The following is a 12,900-nucleotide window of genomic DNA, read 5'->3' as shown; positions in this document are numbered from 1 at the left end:
GTGTTACAGTGCACAAGAATTGTAAGAACTCCTGTGGATACCACAACATTTATAACCTGCAGTCTTTCACGTCTTCTTTCACAGTAGCAGCAGGTAACAGCACTCTTCTTGTGAAGGCAATAAAATAATCCAAACAATTCACAAAGCTTTCATGCAAATTAAATATAGACAAGATTTAGTTTTCAAACCGAAAGCCACTTCTCCTCACAGGAAATATGACTAAAGTTTTTGTGCCAAGAAAGAGTCTCAAGAATTATACTCATCTTCAGTCTTTGAAGTAATGCCCAGACTCCGGATGATAAACCTTTGAACAACTCAATATTACTTTACAAAAGTAAAGGTTTTATTTCACAAAAGTACAGAACAACTTTAAATCCAACTGTCTCACCAACTCATGTGTATGTTTTGTTTCAGTCTTTGAGTGTTTACAATATCAACAATGCTATTTTGGAAAGCTGAGTAAGCCCTACTATGCTCTTACCACTGAGACCAATCTGGTACCCAAATCTCAGAAAATTTCCCTAGAAACGTGAAAGGACTGAATGGCAACTTGAATTATGTCAGTTATAGGAATGACTAAATACACTATTTTGAACAGGACTTTGATATACTGATTTGCAGATTGTTGGGATGAAAAAATCCTCCGCATGGTGATGGATGTGTACCACATCCCTGAGGGCCCAACTCTACTTTTGTCGGATCCATAGTGCTGATTTTTGTTATCATAGGAAAACACGGATCATATGTGCGCCATGACATAGGCCTGTCTCATGGATAATAGTCTTGTTGGACCCAGAAGGGCACCCAAAGCGCTACCTTCATATTGGTGGAAGTTTACTGCCTTAACCATGAATTATGTCCAACATGACGATAAGGGTTCCTGTTAGAGAGGTAATGGGTGGGATCTGTAAACCGGCAGTATTCAAAAGAATGAACTCCCTATCCCATGGATTAATTGGACAGGTGCTTCCGCGCCTTCTCTTACGAACACGTTGCCTATTATTCAGACGTTTGTTAGATGGCCTCACACAACTGTACCTGCATTTCAAATATTTGGTCATGGGCAAACACGGATCATATCGGAGCACCCCATATCTACCATCTGGACCCAAGGGTACCTAATGCAACAATAGAGGAGGACTGCAAAGGTCCAGACCCTGCGCTTCTCTTTGCTGGCACCACTCACTATCAACATAAACCCAGAATTGCTGAATGCTCCTGGTCTCTCCATCTTGTCTCCAGTTGGAGTGGGTAAGACTGATTCTTGAGTCGCAGGGCCCATGGGTGGAGCAACTGCTCTGGCTCTACTGCCAAAAGCTTTGGGATACTTTGACTGTAACTAGCCATTGTGGGACTTCTAAGACTCGCATTCTCTAGCGCGGCCTAGACTGGATGTTGACTCAAGTGAATGAAGAATAATATGGTCCGTAGTAAGAAGAGTTTATGAAGAGTGTGTTATTGTTAAGTGTGGACTTTGCGTGTGTGTATTAATGCCACTCCATAAAAGAAAGTATTTTGGCTGAACATTCAGTTTTTGCACTTTCAAGTGTTGAGTTGTGAGCCTGAATTCGCCCTACGCCTACCTCCTGTCCGAAAAGCCTTGGACTGCTCGACCAGCGTTATCACTGAGGGTCAAGGGCGGGAGGAGTACTTGGCTCAATTGTTCAGAGCCCTCACCCAGCAGGGAGGCCAGCACAACTACTAGCAGCTAGAAGTCCTGCTGATCTTCTTGCTCATTGAACAATTTTTTTAAGGACTTGACTCAGGTGCCCATTTTTTATTGTCCAGATCCAGACACTGATCTGGGTGTAGACGTCTTTGAAGTGCCTTCTCCAGTGTCCAGTCTGTTGACAATGGGACAGTCTGCCACACCATGATTGGCTCCAATTTTGATTGACCCACAGCACTAGCCAAGAGAGTAAGCAGGATCACACCTGGGGCTGTATTATATAAAGTGCCCCGGGGGTGCAACGGGCATATGCTCCCACTTTGCACGCCCCTGGGACACTTTGGTATTACAGAGGGGCCGCAGACACTCGTGCGGCCCCTTCTGTAATATCGATAGCCCTGGTGCACATAAAACGCCAGCGCTGTCTTCAGGGGACATTCCCTCATTTGGATGGGGTCATGCCTCTGCGCCTGCGTCATATTACAGACGTGGGTGCAGAGACAAAGAAGTTCTCAGGCACATGTATCGTTTCTGAGCGCTATATATAAGAGAAGTTGCTGTTTCTGTAGGTTTTTGTCATGGATAGGCTGAGGGAATGTAGAGCAAATACATGCTTTGGTCTTGAATCCAAGCGGTGATACATGTTAGTACACAAAGGGAATGCATATACTGGGCTCGTGTATCACACGGTGGCTGGGACACTTCCGTTATCAAGAGGAATATATAGAACACGATGACTGCAAGTTTGGATATTGTTTATGTGTCTGATTTTTTTTAACATCTTAAGAACATGTAACTCAAGAGTATGCAGAAACAGCTCAACATGATACTAGACATTATGTTGGAAGTGTTATTCAGATTGAGATGCTTGTCCGGCTGGCATGAGCTGGCAAAGCCGCTCTTAAGTGTGTGCTGAAAACGCTAATAAAGATGGCTTTAAAAAACAAGCATTTGCACTGCAATATGTCTCGCAGTTGTGAGAGTTTGAGCTATTGGCATTGTAAATGGCAATGCCTTTTATTTATGTGTTGTTTTTTAAAACATAAATAAAAGGCATTGTCATTTACAATGCCAATAGCTTAAACTCTCGTAAATGCGAGACCTATTGCATTACAAAGGCTTGTTAAAATTACAGTGCTAGTGTCTTTTGCCCAATTCAAAGTTTCTCATTAAGCAATAAGAATACAGATAATTATGTGTTCTTGTTTTTATTTCAGGAAGACAAGTTTTTATCTAAGTGTTTTGAAGCCATGGAGGTTGATGCCCTAAATTCATCACACCCTGTTTCCACAGCTGTCGAAAATCCAGCTCAGATCCTAGAAATGTTTGATGATGTTTCCTATGATAAGGTAGCATATGTATATATTGTTTTAAGATTTTTTGAGAAGTGTATATTAAACTAGAAATGTGTAATTTCTCATACAGTATCACACAACATGAATATGTTCTATTACAAATGTATATGTTCTCTTAATTTTATCAGTCAGTAATTAAGTATATTGATTTAACATTGTATGTACGGTGTTAGCCCCTATCTGAAGTGGTCAATAATCTCCTCTGTAAGTCAAGCATGCCTTTGAAACTGTTTACGGATTGCTGCCATTTTCTCTCTTAGAGTTTAGCAGCCATGCTGGAAACAAAGTCTTGAGGTTGCTTTTCCTAGAAGTTGCAACTGCATTGTGGACTTCACCAAGGTCATGTCCTTGTGGTGTCGGACTCGCCAGGGGGAATACTGGATGAGTTCCTATACTGGAATGGGGACAACAGTGACAAGTAGGGCCTTGCTGGGGTCCTTGTTGACCTCAGATGTGGTGGCCATTCACTTGCAATGGTCTTCCCCTGCTGTTGTGGGCATGCAGCTTGCATCTATACCGCATCTGTATAGCTTCGGGCTCGAGAACTGACAGGGCACTGCCCCTCTCTCCTCCCTAGAGTGGGTGGTGCGGACATGGTTGTGCCCCCACCCCTGTGTCTCAGGGGCTCTCCCACATTAGTAAACATTGGCTTGCAAGGTGGCAGCCATATAGCTGTGATGAGAGAGACAGCTAAAGGTCCCAACCAGCTACATCTAGGTAGGAAGTGGACATGGTTATTGCGGTCTCTTTTAGGGATTGTCCAGCACCCTGTGGGCAGGGGTGGTCCTCCAGCAGGAATGCTGCTGGATGAAATGCCGACAGAGGAGAGTGGTACTATGTTTGAGAGGTTATGCCGGAGTAAGTAAGGTGAGAGCATCCATTCCCGTGCTGAGCCAGGGCTCCAATGCATATAATAGATAGACGGTGCAGCTTGAAAGCCAAGTCTGGCTGTTTTCATAGACTTCAGTTGGGGGTAGTCATGGGTCGCAACTGTGACCTCTAGCGTGCTCCCTGCTTCTCCTGGCACTTCCTTTGTGACCCCTGGAATTATGTCCATGGCTGTTTTTAATCCATTAAGCGGATGATAGGCTGAAGTGTGAGAATGCTGAATCTAGCCTCTCCTCTTCTGTGTTGGCTTAGACTATTCCTTTGTACCTGCACACCCCTTCCCTTACTGGCTCACTCGCACAGACTGTGGAATTATACCTCCTGTATGACACTGTTAGGTAGATGATGTAATCAGAAACCTGGGTGTTGAGAATTCTTGAAGGAGATGAGTTGTGGGCTCCGCATTGACCCCCCCTTATCCACTCCCCATTTTCTTTGTGTGTCCAGGAGGCTAAGCCCTGCCATATGCATTATAGTAGCTAAATTGCTGTGACTGCTTGTGCTTTGACGACTACAGGAAAAGTCTTATGACACAAGCAGGTTCAAGGCAGGTTGGTTTGGTGGTGGGAGGCAGCTGGGCAAATCATTAGGGCGGGGGGAGGAATAAAAAAAGAAATAAAAACGTACCAGAATCCTGACTGATGTCTACCGCCTCACTGCCGCTTCAGCTCCAGTCACCGACATGATGATTCTCACGAAGGCTCCCAGAGTGCCAAGCGCAAATCCAGGCTCTACTCTCATGCTGGTATTACCCAGCATGAGAGAAGCATAGGGATTGGGTGCAGCGGGCTGGTTCTAATGAGCCTTGCAGATATCTTCAAGAAATAGCTTGGAGATATCCAAATGTGCATTTTGCCGGCCGTGGACTGCCAGCCAAACCTACATGCACACTGGTAGTGCCCTGAGCCCAACTCCTCCTGCTGCCAGAAGCCCGCACTCAAGACTCAGTCGCAGCTCTGCAGTAAAATATAATTATAATAAAGCAGTTTTATTAACTGCTTTATTATCATTTTATTTTATGCATCTGCTTGTTCCAGCAATGGGGTGACGCTCCACTGCCATAACGGAAGAGCTGCCTCTGGGTTGGTTGCTCTTGGAAAGCACTCCCGCTATACCCACTGATCATCAAGCTACAACACTACTCACCTCATTAAGTACTTCATGATAATATGCTGGGTACAATGAATAGCAATCACTGTGGTGAAGACCAAGAAAGCGAAGATGTACTCATCTTCTGTATCCAAAGATCCTAACTGCCCCACAATTGATCCTCCAATCATTTGGGTGAGGGCTAGTGCTGCGCCAATGCACAAACTAGATGTCATTTTAAATGTTATCACCACCATGCAGGAATTGTTGGAAACCACAATCAGTGCAGTGGAAGTAGATTTGGGGCCATTTGAGAGAGGATTAGAACAAGCTGGCCAAGAAGGTATTGCACACTGAAAACACACTCGGGCACCACATCCTCAAACTACTGAGAGGCAGCAGCAATTTAGTAATGTCACAGACAGAGTAAACTACCAGCAGGTGAGAGTGGAGGATGCGGAGGGCAGGTCCAGATGGAGTAATTGATGTTCAAATTGTGGGCATGCCTGAGGGAAATGAGGGCAAAGACATACGCCCTTGCCCCCCCCCCCTCCCCTTCGTTGAAAATTGACTCTTCGATGTTGTGGCCCTGCACGGAATCTCAATGTTTTTCTCAGTCAAGAGAGTGCACCGAATACTGATGCAGAGCTCCTACACCTGGGGCATCTACTAAACATAATGTGATGTAATAGCTACACTACACAAATTGAGATGACCTTTTTGCAAGCAGAGAGGAAGGCTGGACAGTATGAACTTGAGGACAAAAGAGTTCTATCCTGTTTACAGCATTGCAGTGCAGCACATAGGTCCTCTCTTACACCCTTATAGTAGAAGTTATGAAACTTGCGACTGCAGTATGCCTTGATTTTTTATGCCAGATTGAAGATAATTCTTGGACAAAAGGTGCTGTTCTTCACTGAACCTGATTTGACACAGGCATGGATTAAATGACTCAGCCCTGCTGGCTGCACAGTCATTCCTTATCTATGGGAGCAGAAGATTAAAAGAAAGTGCCAATGGCAGTAGAATTTCAGAGGCAGTGATTTGTCCAAATTGGCCTCAATGTCTACTTCCCGGTACATACAGGAAGCTTTGTAGGACATGCTTTCTCCGACCAGGGTTTGTGGACCATGTGTCTGATGGGATGCCTTTACCAACGAAGACTGCTCTGCTAGTTCCTCCATGAGCTCTGTGACAGGGATCTTACTTAGGATCACTTCTCACACAGCGGGCGAAATCCTTTGAATAAATGCTGTGTGGATAGCTGGATTGGGAATAATATGATATTGCTGTTTAATAAGAGAGGCCTTGAAGGGACAGTGCCATGATTCAAAGGTAACAATCATTTTGGTTGCCCTCATTTATCCTTGTAGACACATTCTATGCTTCGTTGTCATGATAATGGGTGTTTAGACCTTCCCCATAAGTGGGGATCCATTTGTTCGGTATCATTATTGACTTGCACAAGTTAAACAATAAAAAGGTTGAATTTGCCAACTGCTTTTCATATTTGGGAATTGTCTTTGAAAAAAGGGGCTCTTGGGCAAACGCTATAACATCAAGAAAACTGTTATTCCCAAAAGCTACGGCAGGACTGGTGAAAACTGGGAAAACGACCTATTGTTGATTTTATAAAAATCTACAAAGCTAAATGTGTCTCAACAGTCATGTATGGAGCCGGAATCTGGGATTTTGCTGATGTACAACCCTTACAGTTATTCGAGAATGTTTTCTTGAGATATTTATTAGCGGTACCCAATTGTACAGCTACATATATTTGCCATGCGGAACTCGGATTGCCGTACATATCCGATTTAATTAAAATACAGCCGGTCCTACTATGGCACAAGATATGGTCTAGCACCACCACAACGGGTGTCTCGCATCCCATGGCTTAGATATGTCAAAACTTTTTGGCCGACCTGGGTTGCCCAGAATACTTTTTCAATCTGGCCAGCATTACTTCAATCTCAAGAAAATCCCTAAAGATTGCTTGTATGGATCTCGTTGAGAATATTAGATTCTCTACTGACATAATTAAACCATCTGTTAGAGAGAACCAATTTCTACTAATACAGCCAGGGATGCAACCCTATCTAGCAACCGTAACGGGAGGCCATCACAGGATGTTTTTGACCCGCTCTCTGCTAGGCAACGTTTATAGATTGATCCTAAACATGAATGACTGGTCTCGATTTTTATGCCCCTGTCCATGTGATGATATTTCTACCGAGTCCATAATACATATCTTGTTCTTTTGTAAATTTTATACCTTATTATCAAAAAGAAGGATTTTGCCAATTTTAAAGGCGCTAGGCCTGAGACAAAGTCGTCCTGCCTCTTTTAAATTACAACTTTTAGAATCTGAAGTATTTATCAGTCACCTGACTAAATACATGAAGGTCGTGTTTAGAAGTTGAAAAACAATGTAATTTCTTTATATTTGACTATTCAACATGATTGTATCTTTAGATTTAGTGTGTTAATGGACGTGTAAGATATGATGCTTACTTTTATGTATTGTGCTTTTATGATTTAATTGTTTAAATCGAAATTTTGAATTGACTTGCACAAGTTGTCCAAAAGGCATGTTTCTCCATGGAAGGCCAAGGCCTCAGAGCCCCTGCTTAGCAAAGTACAAAGTGGTTTCCATGCCCCTCAAATACACCATATGGTTATTTTAGGATTGGGCACGTGCCAGTTCGGAACCATTACCCTAGAAAGAGCCACATGTCATGTGGTTAAAGAGCGAGCCATTGAGTAGGAGGTGGAAAGCCCAGATTTATTTCACTTCATACTCTGCAAGTTCTAGGGTCACATTTCTCTAGATTTCGCCCTGTATTCCCTGCTTAGTAAAAATGCATGAAATAGACCTAGAAGGGCGTTATGCTTATGTAGAGGGGCAACTGTAATCTGCTTTTGGTTGATTTATATCTACCCAATGGAGGGCAGGCAGCATTTCTCAACAGCATCACAATGCTGCCAAGGATGCTCCTTTTAGATCCTCTGCTGATAGCAGGTGACTTTAATTGTGCCATAAATAGAGTGATGGATAGATCACACTACCCTTGCCTACCACACCGACATTAAATAATTGGGCATCATATTCTAAACTGAGTGATACATGAAGGGTCCTCCACTTAAAGAGTACACCCAGTATTCTATACCTCATGTTTTATACACCTGAGGACAAGGACATCTCCTCCATGTAATCATAGGGTTTAACTTACCTTTATTACATTTTTATTTGTATGCACATTTCAGAAGAGCTGGAGCAAATTAATTTGTATTTACAAAATTAATAAATGTCTCTAAATGACCAATGCTTGCGAGAAAGGACATTTAAAATGGGGTCTGAATAAAGCTTTCTAGCTTTTGAATGGACAAATAGTGTGACTGGAGTTCTCTCTAGAGCTAAGAGGACAGACTATGTGTCTCCTATTCTGAGCAAATTGCATTGGCTCTCTGTCAACACCAAGCTCCCATTCAGACTAACATTTCAAAATAAAATATCTATAGCAACTGATAGTAGTTTAGTCAGAGCAATTCATGTCTTTGTCACTCGCCCAATAGTAAAATGCATTCTACCCAAAAAACATTTAATAAGGCCTGCTGTTTCTCCAAGAATAAAGCAAAACCAAAGGAAATGATGGACGGAGTGTTGAACATTGCAAGCACTCACCCCCAGTCAAATGATCTGGGTTTAATCCATCACCGTTCTTTAGCCCACTCTGCCACCCCAGTTCAGACATGGCCATATGCAAATCAGTCTGACCGTGTACCTCATGGGAACAGTCCAGCCCGAACTGCCAAGCCATGTCTTCCCTGGACCGGAAACAAGCTTCCTAGGACCGGTTTCTGGCATTTCAGCCAGGCTTGCTTGAATCCAGTGGCAAAGTGAGCAAGGGACTCACGTCTGAGCATACCCTGCCAACTTATGGCAAACAAAGCAAAACCAAAGGAAATGATGGACGGACTGTTGAACATTGCAAGCACTCACCCCCAGTCAAATGATCTGGGTTTAATCCATCACCGTTCTTTAGCCCACTCTGCCACCCCAGTTCAGACATGGCCATATACAAATCAGTCTGACCCAGTGCCTCATGGGAACAGTCCAGCCCGAACTGCCAAGCCATGCCTTCCCTGGACCGGAAACAAGCTTCCTGCTCACTTTGCCACTGCATTCAAGCAAGCCTGGCTGAAGACGGCTGAAATGCCAGAAACCGGTCCTAGGAAGCTTGTTTCCGGTCCAGTTTCTGGCATTTCAGCCGTCTTCAGCCAGGCTTGCTTGAATCCAGTGGCAAAGTGAGCAAGGGACTCACGTCTGAGCATACAAGGGTATGCTCAGACGTGAGTCCCTTGCTCACTTTGCCACTGGATTCAAGCAAGCCTGGCTGAAGACGGCTGAAATGCCAGAAACCGGTCCTAGGAAGCTTGTGTTCGAGGCATATGAGCTGCAGATCACACACTGAGGATAAGATCGCCATCTGGTGTTGGGCTCGGATGATTGCAGGTTGTTGTTGTCTTCGGAAGAAGCCTTTGGTCACGAGGTTGGTGACTCCTCCCCTGGACAACAGTGCACATGGGCATCCACTCCATCGGCAGATTGTTTTTTTCCGCCATTGGGTTCGGATGAACTTTTTTCCGCTCCAGCAGAAAACTTCTAGCAATCATTTTAAATACTTAATCTTCATTCCATCGACGTCGAACTCAACTCGGACCGGTTCCGCAAGCGGCTGATGGACAGGACACCCTTCAAAAAATGCCCCCAGTGTGGAGCGAAGTTCCCCCACAGTGACCACCACGAGGTTTGTAACCTCTGCCTGTCGCCGGAACACAACGAGTCCACCTGTCCAGCTTGTTCCGCTTTCCGTTCGAAGAAGACCCTCCGGGACCGAAGAGCTCGACGCCATATTATGGCCAAACCAGCTCCAGAACCGGAGGACATCTTTGCTCAAGATGTTCCCGAAGACGACACCGAAGATCTCGAGATCGTGTCCGAGGCCGACGATTCCGATGACCTCATCACTCCAGGGCAGCGTGTGAGTACCACCCCCCCTGCCCCTGCCCCATCCAAAAAAGCATTGGTCAAGACTCCGCCAGCTGGGCCCAGTCGCGACCGGAAATCCTCTTCAGAAGCCCCGCCCTCGGGCCCGGCTCCGAAGACATCTAAGCCTGTGGGTGGCTCGGGCTCGAGCAAACCTCACCTGATTGTGCCTTTAACACCCTCGGCACCCAAAAACCCACTGTCGGCACCGAAACAGGCTCCAAGACCGAAATCTCCTTCGGCACAGAAACGTTCCTCGGCACCGAAGTCTCCACCGGCACCGAGACGTTCTTCAACATCGATGCCTGAAAGTCCATCGGCACCGAAAACTCAGTCGGCACCGAAAACTCAGTCGGCACCGAAAACTCAGTCGGCACCGAAAACTCAGTCGGCACCGAAAACTCAATCGGCACCGAAAACTCAATCGGCACCGAAAACTCAGTCGGCACCGAAAACTCAGTCGGCACCGAAAACTCAGTCGGCTCCGAAAAATCCATCGGACCCGAAAAAATCATCGGCGCCGAAAACTGCGTCCCCGCCGAAAAAAGCTCATAAAGACCCGAAGCGGACATCGCAGACACCACCTTCGGAGCCAGATGAACTTTTTCGACCAGATCCTACTCAAAAGCGGATCTACATCAATCCTAACACGGGACATGTGACTGCCATCCCATATAAAAAGCGGAAGCTGGACACTACACCTCCCCCAGCTCCCATACGGAAAAAGGACTGTGCTACTTCACCACTTCGTCCTTCCTCTCCTGTTTTACCTCCTAACCCGTCCCCCCCTCCTCCTCCTGATTCTCCTTTACCTTTACCTTTACCATCTCCCTATCATTCACCTCCTCCACAGGATGATAATGATGACTTAGGGGGAGGGGCGGACCCTGATTTATTTAATGATCCTGTTGATCCAAACGACCCTTTTACGTTCCCAGACCCAGCACCCATGGATGACTGGTCTTATCCTATACCTGACATGCCTGACCCCACTACCTACCCCTCCAAGCCCTCCCCTCCTGATGACCACCTAGGGTTCGGCCAACTTATAAATAGGGCAGCAACATTCCACGGCGTCACAATGCACACAGACGCCCTTGAAGAGGACTTTCTCCTTGATACCTTTGAGCAGTCACAAAAGACTGTTCACATACTGCCCATGATCAAAGGGGTTATAAAGCATGCTACTGAAGTCTTTAAGGACCCTGTTAGAGCTAGGGTTCTCAACCCACGCATCGAAAAAAAGTACCGACCAGCCCCGCAAGACCCTGCATACATTAAGGCCCAGCTCCCTTTAGACTCCTTAGTCGTATCAAATGCCAGGAAGCGCGCTAACTCACAGACAACTGGAGAAACGCCTCCCCCAGACAAAGAGTCTAAGCTTTTAGAAGCCTCAGGCAAACGGGTCGCCGCGCAGGCGGCTAACCATTGGCGTATTGCGAATACCCAGGCCCTGTTAGCCAGGTATGATAGAGCGCATTATGACCAACTTGAGGACCTTATGCAACATCTGCCTGAACCCTTTAAGTCCCAGGCCTCTGACCTCATCCAAGAAGGCAAATTAATATCTAATGCCTCCATTAAATGCGCCTTAGATGCAGCAGACACTGCTTCTAGAGCGGTCAATACTAGCGTCTTACTCAGACGACATGCCTGGCTCCGTATTTCCGGTTTTAAACCGGAGGTTCAAACCGCAATTCTAGCTCAACCTTTCAACCAAGAGCAGCTATTTGGCCCTGCAGTGGATACTGCATTAGAAAAAATGAAAAAGGATAATGAAACTGCCAAGTCTATGGGAGCACTGCAGTCTCCTCAAAACCGGGGTTCCTTTCGTCACTCCTTTTATAGAGGAGGCTCCAAAAACACATCAACTGAGACCACGTCCACCTTTAAAAATTCTGGACAAACATCCCCTAACAGAGGTTATTTCCGGGGAGGTTATAGGGGAAACAATAACAAAGGTCGAGGGCGGGGCAACAACAACAACACCCGCACCTCACCAGCCACCAAACAGTGACTTGCCACCACTCCCCCCAGACCATTCCACTCCGGTCGGGGGGCGACTCCAACAATTCCTACCTGTCTGGACTTCCATCACCACAGACAGGTGGGTAAGACAAATTATCCAGTCTGGCTACTGCCTCGAACTCATACAATCCCCCCCAAACATACCGCCCAAACAACGTCCAATGTCCTCGCATCATCTCTCTCTCCTCAAACAAGAAGTTCAATCCCTGTTACAAAAACATGCGATAGAACCAGTCCCCCTTCAACATCAGGGAAAAGGGGTATATTCTCTATACTTCCTCATTCCCAAAAAGGACAAAACACTAAGGCCCATACTGGATCTCAGACTACTAAACCAGTATATACATTCGGATCATTTTCACATGACCACTCTCCAACAAGTCCTCCCACTTTTACAACAGGGAGACTTCCTCGCCACATTGGACCTCAAGGACGCATACTTTCACATCCCTATGCATCCCGCTCACAGTAAATATCTACGATTTGTGGTAGATGGGCAACACTATCAATTTACAGTTCTCCCATTCGGAGTAACAACGGCACCCAGAGTGTTCACCAAGTGCCTAGCAGTCGTGGCAGCGCATCTCAGAAGACAACAGATCCATGTCTTCCCCTATCTGGACGATTGGCTCATAAAAGCCAATACATACCAAAAATGCGTTCTCCACACTCATCGCACGATTCAAACTCTCCACGATTTGGGATTCACTATCAACTACCCCAAATCCCACCTACAACCTTCCCACTTACATCAGTATCTAGGAGCAACCATAGATACATCCAAAGCCATTGCCTATCCCAGCACTGCCAGGATAGCCAGTATA

The 12,900-nt window shown here is 45.6% G+C and overlaps 1 protein-coding gene across 3 annotated transcripts in view; it reads left to right on the top strand.

Moving 5' to 3' along the window:
• The window catches only part of LOC146865673 (endoplasmic reticulum aminopeptidase 1-like), a 529,832-nt gene that overhangs the window by 206,405 nt on the left and 310,527 nt on the right, over positions 1-12,900 (top strand). For all 3 annotated transcript variants that reach the window (XM_085632533.1, XM_085632531.1, XM_085632532.1), the window contains exon 8: positions 2,887-3,018. In XM_085632533.1, the coding sequence (XP_085488659.1) occupies positions 2,887-3,018 (132 nt within the window). The remainder of the gene's footprint in view (positions 1-2,886; positions 3,019-12,900) is intronic.

The sequence above is a fragment of the Triturus cristatus genome, chromosome 2_1, assembly GCF_964204655.1.
Source record: "Triturus cristatus chromosome 2_1, aTriCri1.1, whole genome shotgun sequence".
Lineage (NCBI taxonomy): Eukaryota > Metazoa > Chordata > Amphibia > Caudata > Salamandridae > Triturus > Triturus cristatus.
This window is presented reverse-complemented; position numbering and strand designations above follow the sequence as displayed.